Consider the following 12371-nt stretch of genomic DNA (forward strand, 5'->3'; position numbering starts at 1 on the left):
GTTTAACTCACTTTTAGGCGCAATTGTTGAAGAGGTTGAACACTTCTGGATGCTTTTACAAAAGAATTAAATTCTCAGGGTCTTTTGCAAAGTGTTGTAAATTTAGATTATGCTCTATACTTGGGTTCAGAAAAAATACCAACCTTGTTCCACGCCTAGTTTGAACAGAAGCTTAGCCATTATTTTCTTGAAGAACAATGAACCTGTATATACTAATAACACTAAGATAACAACTTACTTTAAAGTATACTACTGCCAAAATCTGACTATAGGTATTAATCGTATTAATCTAATTAGATGAAACACTTTTCTCCTTTATAGCAAAATTCATGTTACGTGTCAACATCTTGACTTTTCTAAATCTTTTAAGGCCTCAATTTCTTAATTTTTCTTATTTTGACTAATTTCTATCCTTAAAATTTTCATTAAACCATGAGAGGATTTTCTTGAAAACAAGATTCTTACTCCTCCATGTACCACCTCCCCCACCCATAAATCGTTGCTGTGGTCTCAGTCAGTCCCTCACCCCTTTCCCTCCACTTTCTAGAACAGCCCACTGTTCCCCATTGGCTATTAACTGACCTTGGGGTATTTGTTCGTGCTTTATATTTTGGGATCTTTGATGTGCTGGACGTTGTGAGAAGCTGATTGTAAAGCAGGGTGAGTTTGATGCTCTTGTAAATATCTTATTTTATTTGGGTTATGGCCTGAAGTTGTTATGTCTGATTTCCTCTTGTGTATATTGAATTCTTGAGTTGACCAGACTTAAACTGTGGAACATAAAATCATTGTTTTGGAAATATTTGAGATCAGAAGAGAGGTCACTAGTGCTAATTATTCCTGCAAATTAATTGCCGCATTTTTTTTTTAGTGCTGAAAACAATATCATGGCATATCTGGGGCTTCTCTTTGTTGCAGCAGTGGTTCACATCTGTACTGCAGGTAAATTCATGCCACAGTCAACAAATTACACATTTCTGACCCTTCTGACCGTCTAACTGTTTTGCACTTCTTTGTGTTCAGTTGGTCTAAACTTCATCTTGTGATACATGGATAATTGTCAGCTCTTGTAACAGCTCCTGGATTTGCCTCGGATGATGTTTAAATGAGGAATCAACCATGCCATTTATTTATTTGTTAGATTGATTGCTACTAAACTTGATTGCTAGAATTATTTCCAGTATAGTGAACATTTTCGTGTATTTTTCTTTAACATGAATGTTAAGAAAAAAAAGTATGCTTGTCAATATGAATCAAGGTGAGTGGTACATTTTAAGAACTTAATTTTGCTCCTTAAACCTCCTGACATTACATTATCTCAATATTGATTTTACTCCATCTTCTTTCCTTCGCCTTGGCTTTCCTCTAGTGAGTCTTCCAGCAGGATGCAGGAAGGGCCAATACTAGTCTGACATCTTATTGACTCTGTCAATGGTCCCAGCAGCCTTCTGGCACTTCATCTGAGTGTCCCGTTGCTCTGAGTGATTTGCATTTAAAATAGTAGAAAGAGCTTGCCACGGCCAACAATAACTGTGAGCAATCAATTAGCCCCCACTAACCAAGCAGTCAGTGCTTTGTGGGACAAGGCCATGACACAACTGTGGTTTTGATGGCATGTAAGCTTTTCATAATTTGCCTATTAGGTGTCAATTCCACTATGTGACAGATGGACTCCCGCAAGGCTTTCCTTCTCAGTCAAACTGCTTCAGTTACATGTACATGACATGTTTACCAAGAACATGCCGGAAGAATGGCATTTTGATGTTTAATTTGTAGGACTGTCAGTCCTCTTTAAGACTTTTGACCTTCGAAGAAGTAATGAAAGGCTCCACATAGTCTCCAGAATCACAGTAAAGCAAAGTCTTTACACTTTCGTTCACCACATCTCAAAAGAAATATATCTACATTCTACTTATCTATCAGATCACTACATTGCTCTGTAATCATACATTGCTCTGTAATTTGTAAAAGTCATTAGATAACTTTTAGCAGCACTTTCTAGACTTCATATTCAAATGCTTCATACTGCCATCATGCTAGCTAACCTTGGACCTTAGGAATAAAGCTGTTGTTAGTTAACTGTATCTAATTTTCCCCACATTCCTTGGTTCCATGTTAAAAGGGGCTCTAATTTAGTGTCAGGATATAAAATCAGTGAGGCACTCTTTCTTAAAACGTAAAAGTAAATTTGAAAGTTATTTTTTTCTGATTTTACTTGAGTAAACTTTTCCTTAAAAACTTGATGTTTGCTTATGCAACCTGGTCCCACACACACACACACAAACACACACACCAATCACTCAGTCTTATTTTTGTTTAGGTGCTTTTTCAAAAGATCAAGTATTAAATCTAAGAACAACTGTTTAGACAGAAGAATCGGTTGACCAAAGAGCATGCAAAGGGAGGGCACTTTCCCAGCACTTGGTGGCATCTCTTTCTCAAGGGTTGGAACACTCAGGAGTTTGGACTCTGCATCTGTTCCACCACAGGAGGTACCATAGGCTGCACAACAACAACCCGCTGTTTATCTCTCTCTATGTCCTTTTAAGCAGTTGATTCTCTTAAAGGACGATTAGTGGCCGTGAAGCTTGGGACCACGCGAAAGGGGGCGGCAGAACAACAGGAACATTGTCCTTGTCTAGTAAATTTGGGGATATTTGCCTCGATGTGAAAAGCAGTACAAAGTACGCCACAGCATGGTGAAATGCTTCATTTGCTGCCAAGAATGTCTTGCAAGAGTTCAAGTTCAGACTGAGACAAAGGATGTTTTTCCCTCTTCTTTCTTTTTTTTTCCTTTGCTTTTTTTTTCATGTCCAATTTAACGCACTTACTTTTGCCATATAGAAGTACTGTTTCTCTCATCCCTAATGAAAGATTACTTTATTACTTAAAGATGGAATTAATTTATATGATAAAATTTTCCACTTATCTAGATGGATGTCAGCTTAAAGATTGCTAATTTGGTCGATTGCCTACAAGGAATGACGACACAATTAATCCAACCTTATTTATATAGAGAATTATTATAAAAGTCTATCCAAGTATTCTGTGATTTTCTAATATTGTGCAGTTTTGAAAGCAGATACGTTTTTTATATGCTTTTGATTAATATTTTGGTTTTCTGTATACTTAACATCTTTCAATGTGAAACTTTCCATCATTCCAAGGTCTCAAACTATAACGAGTGATACTGACTTAATGATGCTTTCTTGTCACCAGAACCACAGCCACTAAAAGTGACCACCATCAAGGTAGATGATAAAGCACTAAACAGAACATTTATATTGTGATTAAGATTTGGATGTCTGTCTTTAAATAGTGACCAAGTAGCTTCCTTTCCTCCTCAGCAAGAACCATACACAATGTCAAAAGGCACAGAGTTTGAAGGCTTCTGTATGGACTTGCTGTCTGCACTAGCCGAGAAACTGAGCTTCAAGTACAATGTCCGCCTAGTGAAAGATGGAAAATACGGCACCAAGGATGAGCGTGGCAACTGGGCTGGAATGATTGGAGAGGTTGTCAGGGGGGTAAGCTCCATTTAAAAATGGCCAATTTAAAGAAAAAAACAAAAGAAAATGTGCTGTTTTAATAGGTGGCAAAATAATAAGTACTGTTAGCATCATCTCTGCATTTTATATGTTTGTTGATAACATAAAAAGAACGATGTGGGGCAAACTAATTGGTCACAATCACTGCTTGTGACTTGATATGGATGTGTCAGAGAACTGGCCTGAAAATGTTTCACTACTGCAAGACTGCATGAATCTCCTCTCTGGGTTAGAAAGAAATCAGCCCTCGCCTCACTTCTCCATATCATTCTGTGTCTTTTTTTATTATTATTATTATTTTACTGTTGGTGCTGTTGTACGGAAGCCTATTTGCGCCAGATACAATGACAAAAAATGCACAACATATATTTTTCTTAATTTTTGCAGCAGTAACATCAATGTCAAACTTTTTACATTCTCAAAAATGAAGGTACCAAACTCCACTAATCACTGGGGTGCTACCATCAAGGGGCATGTTTTGTACATTTAATATGTATTTTATATGTAGTGTACCTTTAATTAGCTTTTAGAGTAGTGTCCAATTATGCAATATATTAATTTGACTATTTTTAAAGGTTTCCAGGTAAAATAGGCACAGTGGCCTTGGGGTTAGCACGTTTTTCTTACACCTCTGGGACTGGTGGTTTGATTCCTGCCCAACCCTGTGTATGCAGAGTTTACATGTTCTCCCAATGCTTTGGGGATTTCTCTGGGTTCTCTGGGTTTCTCCCCAGTCCAAAGACATGATTGGCATCTCTAAATTGTGCATTTGTATCCTGTGATGGGTTGGGACCTTGTCCTGGGTGTCCCTGCCATGCTCTCTGTGTAGAATAGGTGGTACAAAAAATGGATGGGTGGAAATACATACTACAGGTACACTTCAAAACCATAATTGTGTGTAGACCTGCTAGTCTATTTATAGCAGCCACACCCATGCCAATTCTACTTCTATGATCAACCATTTAAATCAACATCTGTACCTGCTGTTTAAGTGTATATGTGTGTGCATGTCTTTTCATTAGGAAGCAGATCTGGCCATGGCTCCACTTACCCTCACCGCTGTTCGGGAGTTAGCTGTGGACATGACCAAACCATTCATGCAGACAGGCCTTAGTTTTGTCATGAGAAAGGACACTGCCTCAGAAGACTCGCAGTATCTCAGCTTTTTAACTCTCTTCTCCAGTGAGATGTGGATCAGCCTGCTGGTCGCTTATTTGCTTACCTCCTTCTGTATCTTTTTGGTGGCTCGGTAAGATTCATATTGTATCTTCAGATCTCATCAGATCAACAAATAGAGGGCTTTCGATAACTTGTCATTAAGTAAGGTAGTATGTAGTAGGACTGGGAATGCATAATGTGCCTATGGTGTGTTTTTATAAAGTATTAGCCCGTCTGAATGGAGCCAGCCACAGACAGAGGAAAATCACTTCACAATCTCACACAGCTTCTGGTACACTGTTGGGGCCTTAACACTTCAAGGTGAACACATGCACATTTTTTTAACAGAAAAGAAAATGTTTTCTGATGTATTTTGAGTTTTTGTGCCAGACCCTCTCATATTAGAGTCACTGGGATGGTCTTCTCAGTAGTGTCTTCTGCACCTCTAGTAAATATTATATTAAAACACATGAATATAGTGTAACGTTTTTGGTTTTTGTGTGTCAGGCGCTGGTCCACACCCCAAGTCCTTCTCAGGACGTGTGATTACTGCCATCTGGTGGTTATTTTCATTAGTTGTCTTGGCCTGCTATTTTGCCAACCTCAGTTCATGGTTGCACATGGATAGCAAGCAACTCTCAATCAAGAGCTTTGAAGACCTAGTGAACCAAAATGTCATTGATTATGGGACAATCAAGGGATCCTCCTCTCTTGCTTTCTTTAAGGTAAAGCTAAATAGCCAAATTCCTTGATCCTTCATCTTATTATATATACTGTATGTGTATAATGGTATTCACATTGATATGACACTCCTTTGTCCAAACAGAACTCCAACAATCCTACCTACCGCCGCATCTATGAAAACATGGAAAGAAAACAGTCTTATGCCCAGACAATGGAAGAAGGCATCCGAATGTCACAGGAAGGAAAATATGCCTTCATTGGAGAGTCTGTGTCTCTGGACCTGGCTGTGGCACGTTACTGCAACCTTATGCGTTGTCCTGAGGTCATCGGCATGAGAGGCTACAGCATTGCAGTTCCTATCGGCAAGTACACATTAACCAAACACTTAACAACACCATGGGACTAATGGTGAACTTTGATGTGCTGTCCGTTGTTAGCTAAATGCCACACTGTTCCAGCCATCTTCACTGATTTTACTTAAATACACTTGAAATTACAATTGTAATTATTTTCATTCATTTACATCAGCAGACACCAAAAGACCACATGACTATTCCTTTCTTTGTATATACAGAAAAGAAACAATTTTCATTTTTATAGAGCCAATTTTGTTAGCCAGGGTTTGGTCTGGCAAGTTGGGGATTGGTCCAGTTCAATCGACAATGCACCAAATCCTTATTATTCCCCTTGCAGTTTTTTGGCCGACAAGAGGATGGTCCCATGTAGCTTGTTTGGGTTGTGCCCAGCTAAGCTCCATGGGAAGGGTCCCAACCACCAGTTGCTTGCCAACAAGCTCTCCCCAGGGCCTGGCTCCAAGGTGGAGCCCTGGTTTCCCTATTCTGGGCAAGGTATCTGGGTTCTTGATTATTTCCTTCATAAGGATCTGTGAATCACTCTTTGTCTGGCCCCACAAATAGTAAAATTACTGCTTCTCTGCTTCAAAAGACGCCAATTAAGGTGGTTCAGAGATCTGGTTAGGATGCCTGGGGAGGGTTTCAAACATGTCCAGTGAGGAAGTGTCCCTTTGCCAGATCATGGACAAGATACCTGAATAGGTTCAAGAAAAATGGATGGATAGATGGATGCACGGATAAATGGATCTCTGTAATATTAAGGTACTTTAACCTGGTAGGTTGGACCAGTGGATCTGGTGCCAATCCCAGGAGCAATGTCCATCCATGGACATATTTAAATTAGGGGCAATTTAGCATAGACAGGCCATATACCGGCATGCTTTTGGGGGGTGAAAGGAAAACACACAGGGAGAACTTGCACAGAAGCTTAACACAGATACAATCTTTTTTTTTCCCTTCAAGCAGTTTTTATTATTCACTTGCAGCACTTTTCTTGCAGCTCAAACCTCCAGCTGAATTGTGTGTGTGTGTGTGTGTGTGTCTGTGTTCTAAGGCTTTCCTATGCTGAAAAACCTGAGTGTGGCCATCCTCCAGCTGAGTGAGTCTGGAGAACTGGATTATCTGCGAAATAAATGGTGGGCAAGCAGCTGCATGGAAGAAAATGCACAGGCTTCATCACTGAAGCCCAGCAGTTTGAAGGGAGTCTTTTTGCTTTTGGCGCTCGGCTTAGGGCTGGGACTTGTTCTGGCCATCATGGAGCTGACTGCCAAATCACGAAACATTGCTAACACACAGCAGGTGGGTGGGTTAAGACACAGTACTAGTAGTAGCATGATACCAGCATGAATAAGTTTGTTACTTACTTGTAGTACTACATTTCTATACCAATAGTTTCCCAAACCAAATCATTTAAGACCTGCATTGTCAGTGCAGTGAAATATCTGGATGGTTACTCCATCCTTTAATGATAAGTCAGCTTGTTTGGAGAAAGAAGGAATCCCAAAGCCAAGAATAACACAGTGAATTGACACAGAGATGTGATCATAATTTCATTTTATTAGGAACACCTTTACATATGCACATTATACATTGCAAATCCATAAAGATACAGGTGAAGAACTTGTGAAGAAAAAGTGTGATTTCTGCAACTTTAATCAATGTGACTGGTATATTTGTGTGTGTTTTCTTTTTTTTTCCCCAGAAATCCTGTTGTTCTGTCTTGACTAGTGAACTTGGTCAGCGGTTCGGAAAAAGAGAGGAGGCTCAGGCAGAAAGCTCTGAGAAATGCAAAGCTTAAATTCCCTCAACATTATTAGAAGTGCATTTCTGCCCATACAATCAGCTTGTGTTTTTTGGTTTCAAACAAAAGAGTTAACTGCTTATGGAAAACCACTGCCATTTGCATTTATCATCATTTTTAAAATTAACTTTACAGACTATAAAAAGCATTTTTATGTTTATTGACTGGTTTTAGATTATACGAGTTGAAGATATCAAGTTATTTCTTTACACACTCATACTGCCCTAACCGTAAATGTAGAATATAAACAATAACTTCTATTTAAACACTCTAGTTACTTAGTGTTTTTGCTTGGTTGGTTGTTTTTGTTTGTCATCTGAAAAAAATAAATAAATAATAACATTGTTTTATATGTATTGGAAATGAGAAAAGTGAAGGCATGGACTGAATATAAGAATGTTTCATGGCTTCTTATTGCTTTTATACTATTGAGTAATAAATGCATGATTAAAATATTAACGTTACAGTTTCTTATTTCTTTTACAAAAACAAAACAAAGCAAAAAAAAATAAGGTAAAATGTGACAGTAAAAGAAAACCAGAGGATGAAAAGTGGCTCCATGCATTAGCACTGAAAATACGTCAAGCCACTTTTTCTCCCTCTTAAGACTGTAAGCTTTAAGATAAATAGCAAGGGTTTGAGCGAGGGTTTACATATGAATTTATTACCCTGAACATTTTTTAAACACACAGATTTTTTAACACAGCAAATTTTTATCCATATTTGTATCTATGTTTTAAACCACAGAGTTATTGTTATTTGATATTTTCTATTGAAAACATTTTCTGATTCCCAAAATGCAGACAGGTTATTAACTTACATGTAATCACCTTGACCCTCACTGTAAACAGTTACTTTGGCTGAACGAATGAATCTGAGCATTTATTTTGAATTTCATGATATTTTGTTCATATCTGATGGCCTGCTCTAACTCTCATAACTCTCATAAATGTGATGACCACATGGTGGCTCATGTGGTTAAAGCTCTGGGTTGTTGATCGGGGGTTCAAGCCCCAGCACTGCCAAGCTGCTGTTGTTGGGCCCTTGAGAAAGGCCCTCAACCCTCTCTGCTCCAGGGGTGCTGTATCATGGCTGACCCTGTGCTCTGACCCCAGCCTCCAAGGATGGGATATGTGAAGAAAGAATTTCACTGTGCTGTAATGATATGTGACAAAAAAGGCTATTTCTTCCTCTCAACTAGATGCCCTGGCTTTGATAGATAGATAGATAGATAGATAGATAGATAGATAGATAGATAGATAGATAGATAGATAGATAGATAGATAGATAGATAGAGCAAATCCTATGTGTATCTGTGTATCTGTCATTATTGTAATCCAAATAATGTATTAATATTCAGTTACGTTACTAATATGAAGTATGATTTCTATATTACTACTATAAAAGCTTCCACCCACTAGATTGTGTTTTTTGCCCATAGGCATTTTCCTTCTATTTGGCCACTATAGCATAATATAGTCAGAATCCTGAGGTTGGAACATAAGACCTAGCTTGCATTCAATGATCCAATTCATCTCAAAGTTTCAGTGGGGTTGAAGGTGTTCAGTCAGGGGTCTTTGGGCTCTTTGATGGTTGTTGTTGTTGTACTTCTGTACAGCAACATCATAACTCCAGCGTCTTTGGCCCCAGAGTCTTTGGCTCAGTCCTGAGCTTTGGGATAGCGTCTCTGTGGAGGCACACATTCTCACCATGTCCTTTTGGATTTCCTCCAAACTACTAAAAACATGTCAGAAATTGCCTCTAGGTGTAAGTGTGTGTGTGTGTGTGTGTGTGTTTGTGTGTGTACATGGTGAAGTGCGATGTATTGGTGTCTCATTCAGGTTTCCAGGGATAGGCTTCATATCCACTGAGACTCTGACCAGGAAAAGCACTTTTCTCCCAATGAATGAAAGTATCTGTAAGGATTGTGTGCAGAAAAGTGTACTATGAAGAAATATGTATATGTATAAATGGATTGTGTGTATAATGTGTGCAAAGACACGTAGGTGCAATATATAAGTAACGTGGGAAAAGTCATTGTTATGTATTATTTGATTTGTGAATGTTTACTAATGAAAATATTCCTACATTTTATATGCATTATGAATATACATCATGTGGCAAAAGGTGTGGATACCTTTCACAAACAAAAGCTGTTCTTTCCCAAACTGTTGCTGCAAATTTAGATGCATACAGTTGTATAGGATGTCTCTGCATGCTGTAGTGTTACAGTTTTCCTTCACTGGAACTAAGGGACTGAGGTCTGTTAAGACATAGTTTTCCAAGGTTGGAGTAGAAGAAGTGTACTGCATAGAGCCTTGACCTCAACCCCACTGAATGCCTTTAGGATGAACTGAAATACTGGAACCCACAACATCTGTGCCTGACCTAACTAATGCTCTTGTGGTTGAATGAACATAAAATTTCCACAGCCATGGTCCAAACTCTAGTGAAAAGCCTTCCCAGAAGAGTGGAGGTTATTTAACAGTAAAGGAACTACATCATGAATAAGATTTTCAGAAAGTATACACCGGTCAGCCATAACATTATGAGCAGTGAAAGGTGAAGTGAATAACACTGATTATCTCCGCATCATGGCACCTGTTAGTGGGTGGGATATATTCGGCAGTAAGTGAACATGTTGTCCTCAATGTTATTGGGCCAAACTGTAATGGCTAGATGACTGGATCAGAGCATCTCCAAAGCTGCAGCTCTTCTGGGGTGTTCCCGGTATGCAGAGGTCAGTATTTTTCAAAAGTATCTTTTAAGTCTTGTAAGTATCCTTAAAAGTCCTGTAAATTGTGAGGTTGGGCCCATGGAGGGCTTAAAGGATCTGCTGCAAACATGTTGGTGCCAGATACCACAGCACACCTTCAGGGATCAAGTAGAGTCCATGCCTCAACAGGTCAGGACTGTTTTGGCAGCAAAAGGAGGACCGACACAATATTAGACGGGTGGTCATAATGTTATGCCTGATTGGTATATTGGTATATATAATCTGACAGCACAGTGCCGTAATCATTCATAGACGAGAAATGGATTTATAAAATACACTGTGGAATATAACCAGCTGTATGACCAGCCATTCAGCTGTTTTCTATATACTGTAAGTTATGTATAATGAAAAGCCTGTCCCTTAAAATAGTTTACAATTTTCAAGAACCATCCTAAGCAATAAAATTATTATTACTATTAAATTCATCTACTCCTACACCTAACATAAAGTGCACTTCGCATAGCATATAGAGCAACATGCAATACACTATATTGCCAAAAGTATTCGCTCACCTGCCTTGACTCGCATATGAACTTAAGTGACATCCCATTCCTAATCCATAGGGTTCAATATGACGTCGGTCCACCCTTTGCAGCTATAACAGCTTCAACTCTTCTGGGAAGGCTGTCCACAAGGTTTAGGAGTGTGTTTATGGGAATTTTTGACCATTCTTCCAGAAGCGCATTTGTGAGGTCACACACTGATGTTGGACGAGAAGGCCTGGCTCTCAGTCTCCGCTCTAATTCATCCCAAAGGTGTTCTATCGGGTTGAGGTCAGGACTCTGTGCAGGCCAGTCAAGTTCATCCACACCAGACTCTGTCATCCATGTCTTTCTGGACCTTGCTTTGTGCACTGGTGCACAGTCATGTTGGAAGAGGAAGGGGCCAGCTCCAAACTGTTCCCACAAAGTTGGGAGCATGGAATTGTCCAAAATGTCTTGGTATGCTGAAGCATTCAGAGTTCCTTTCACTGGAACTAAGGGGCCAAGCCCAGCTCCTGAAAAACAACCCCACACCATAATCCCCCCTCCACCAAACTTTACACTTGGCACAATGCAGTCAGACAAGTACCGTTCTCCTGGCAACCGCCAAACCCAGACTCGTCCATCAGATTGCCAGATGGAGAAGCGCGATTCGTCACTCCAGAGAACGCGTCTCCACTGCTCTAGAGTCCAGTGGCGGCGTGCTTTACACCACTGCATCCGACGCTTTGCATTGCACTTGGTGATGTATGGCTTGGATGCAGCTGCTCGGCCATGGAAACCCATTCCATGAAGCTCTCTGCGCACTGTTCTTGAGCTAATCTGAAGGCCACATGAAGTTTGGAGGTCTGTAGCGATTGACTCTGCAGAAAGTTGGCGACCTCTTCGCACTATGCGCCTCAGCATCCGCTGACCCCGCTCCGTCAGTTTACGTGGCCTACCACTTCGTGGCTGAGTTGCTGTCGTTCCCAAACACTTCCACGTTCTTATAATACAGCTGACAGTTGACTGTGGAATATTTAGGAGCGAGGAAATTTCACGACTGGATTTGTTGCACAGGTGGCATCCTATCACAGTTCCACGCTGGAATTCACTGAGCTCCTGAGAGCGACCCATTCTTTCACAAATGTTTGTAAAAACAGTCTGCATGCCTAGGTGCTTGATTTTATACACCTGTGGCCATGGAAGTGATTGGAACACCTGATTCTGATTATTTGGATGGGTGAGCGAATACTTTTGGCAATATAGTGTATAACAACATAAGGGGAGCTGCACACATGTGGGGTAATAGTACTGCACAATTTTGAGATTGTACATAATATGCATCCTGCAAATGATGTCATACATAATAGTAATAATTTAGCAAAAATGCAAACTATACAAGTACACAGTAAAACTGATCTAAATGATCAATATATTTGTATGAAGAGACTCCATGTAGTCAGGAAGGGAAAGCCAGCATCAGTTAATGCCTGCTGATAAGGATTTACATGACCTGAGGGAAGAAACCCAGAAGGAGTGGCTCAGAAGTGTTTGCCAAAGGGTATTGGAGAGATGAGGGCATGGAGG

General features: G+C 39.8%; 1 protein-coding gene across 1 annotated transcript; it reads left to right on the top strand.

The window, feature by feature from the left end:
* The first annotated feature begins 604 nt into the window (after nucleotides 1–604).
* si:ch211-251b21.1 (uncharacterized protein LOC571720 homolog) lies at nucleotides 605–7999 on the top strand. The gene is made up of 10 exons (XM_058389549.1): nucleotides 605–660; nucleotides 872–942; nucleotides 3220–3251; nucleotides 3348–3527; nucleotides 4571–4797; nucleotides 4930–5027; nucleotides 5214–5431; nucleotides 5533–5752; nucleotides 6798–7042; nucleotides 7446–7999. Exons 2-10 carry the CDS (start codon nucleotides 888–890, stop codon nucleotides 7539–7541), a joined length of 1371 nt encoding a protein of 456 aa, XP_058245532.1. The 5' UTR covers nucleotides 605–660; nucleotides 872–887; the 3' UTR covers nucleotides 7542–7999.
* Nucleotides 8000–12371: the final 4372 nt, after the last annotated feature.

This window comes from Hemibagrus wyckioides, linkage group LG05 (genome assembly GCF_019097595.1).
Source record: "Hemibagrus wyckioides isolate EC202008001 linkage group LG05, SWU_Hwy_1.0, whole genome shotgun sequence".
NCBI lineage: Eukaryota > Metazoa > Chordata > Actinopteri > Siluriformes > Bagridae > Hemibagrus > Hemibagrus wyckioides.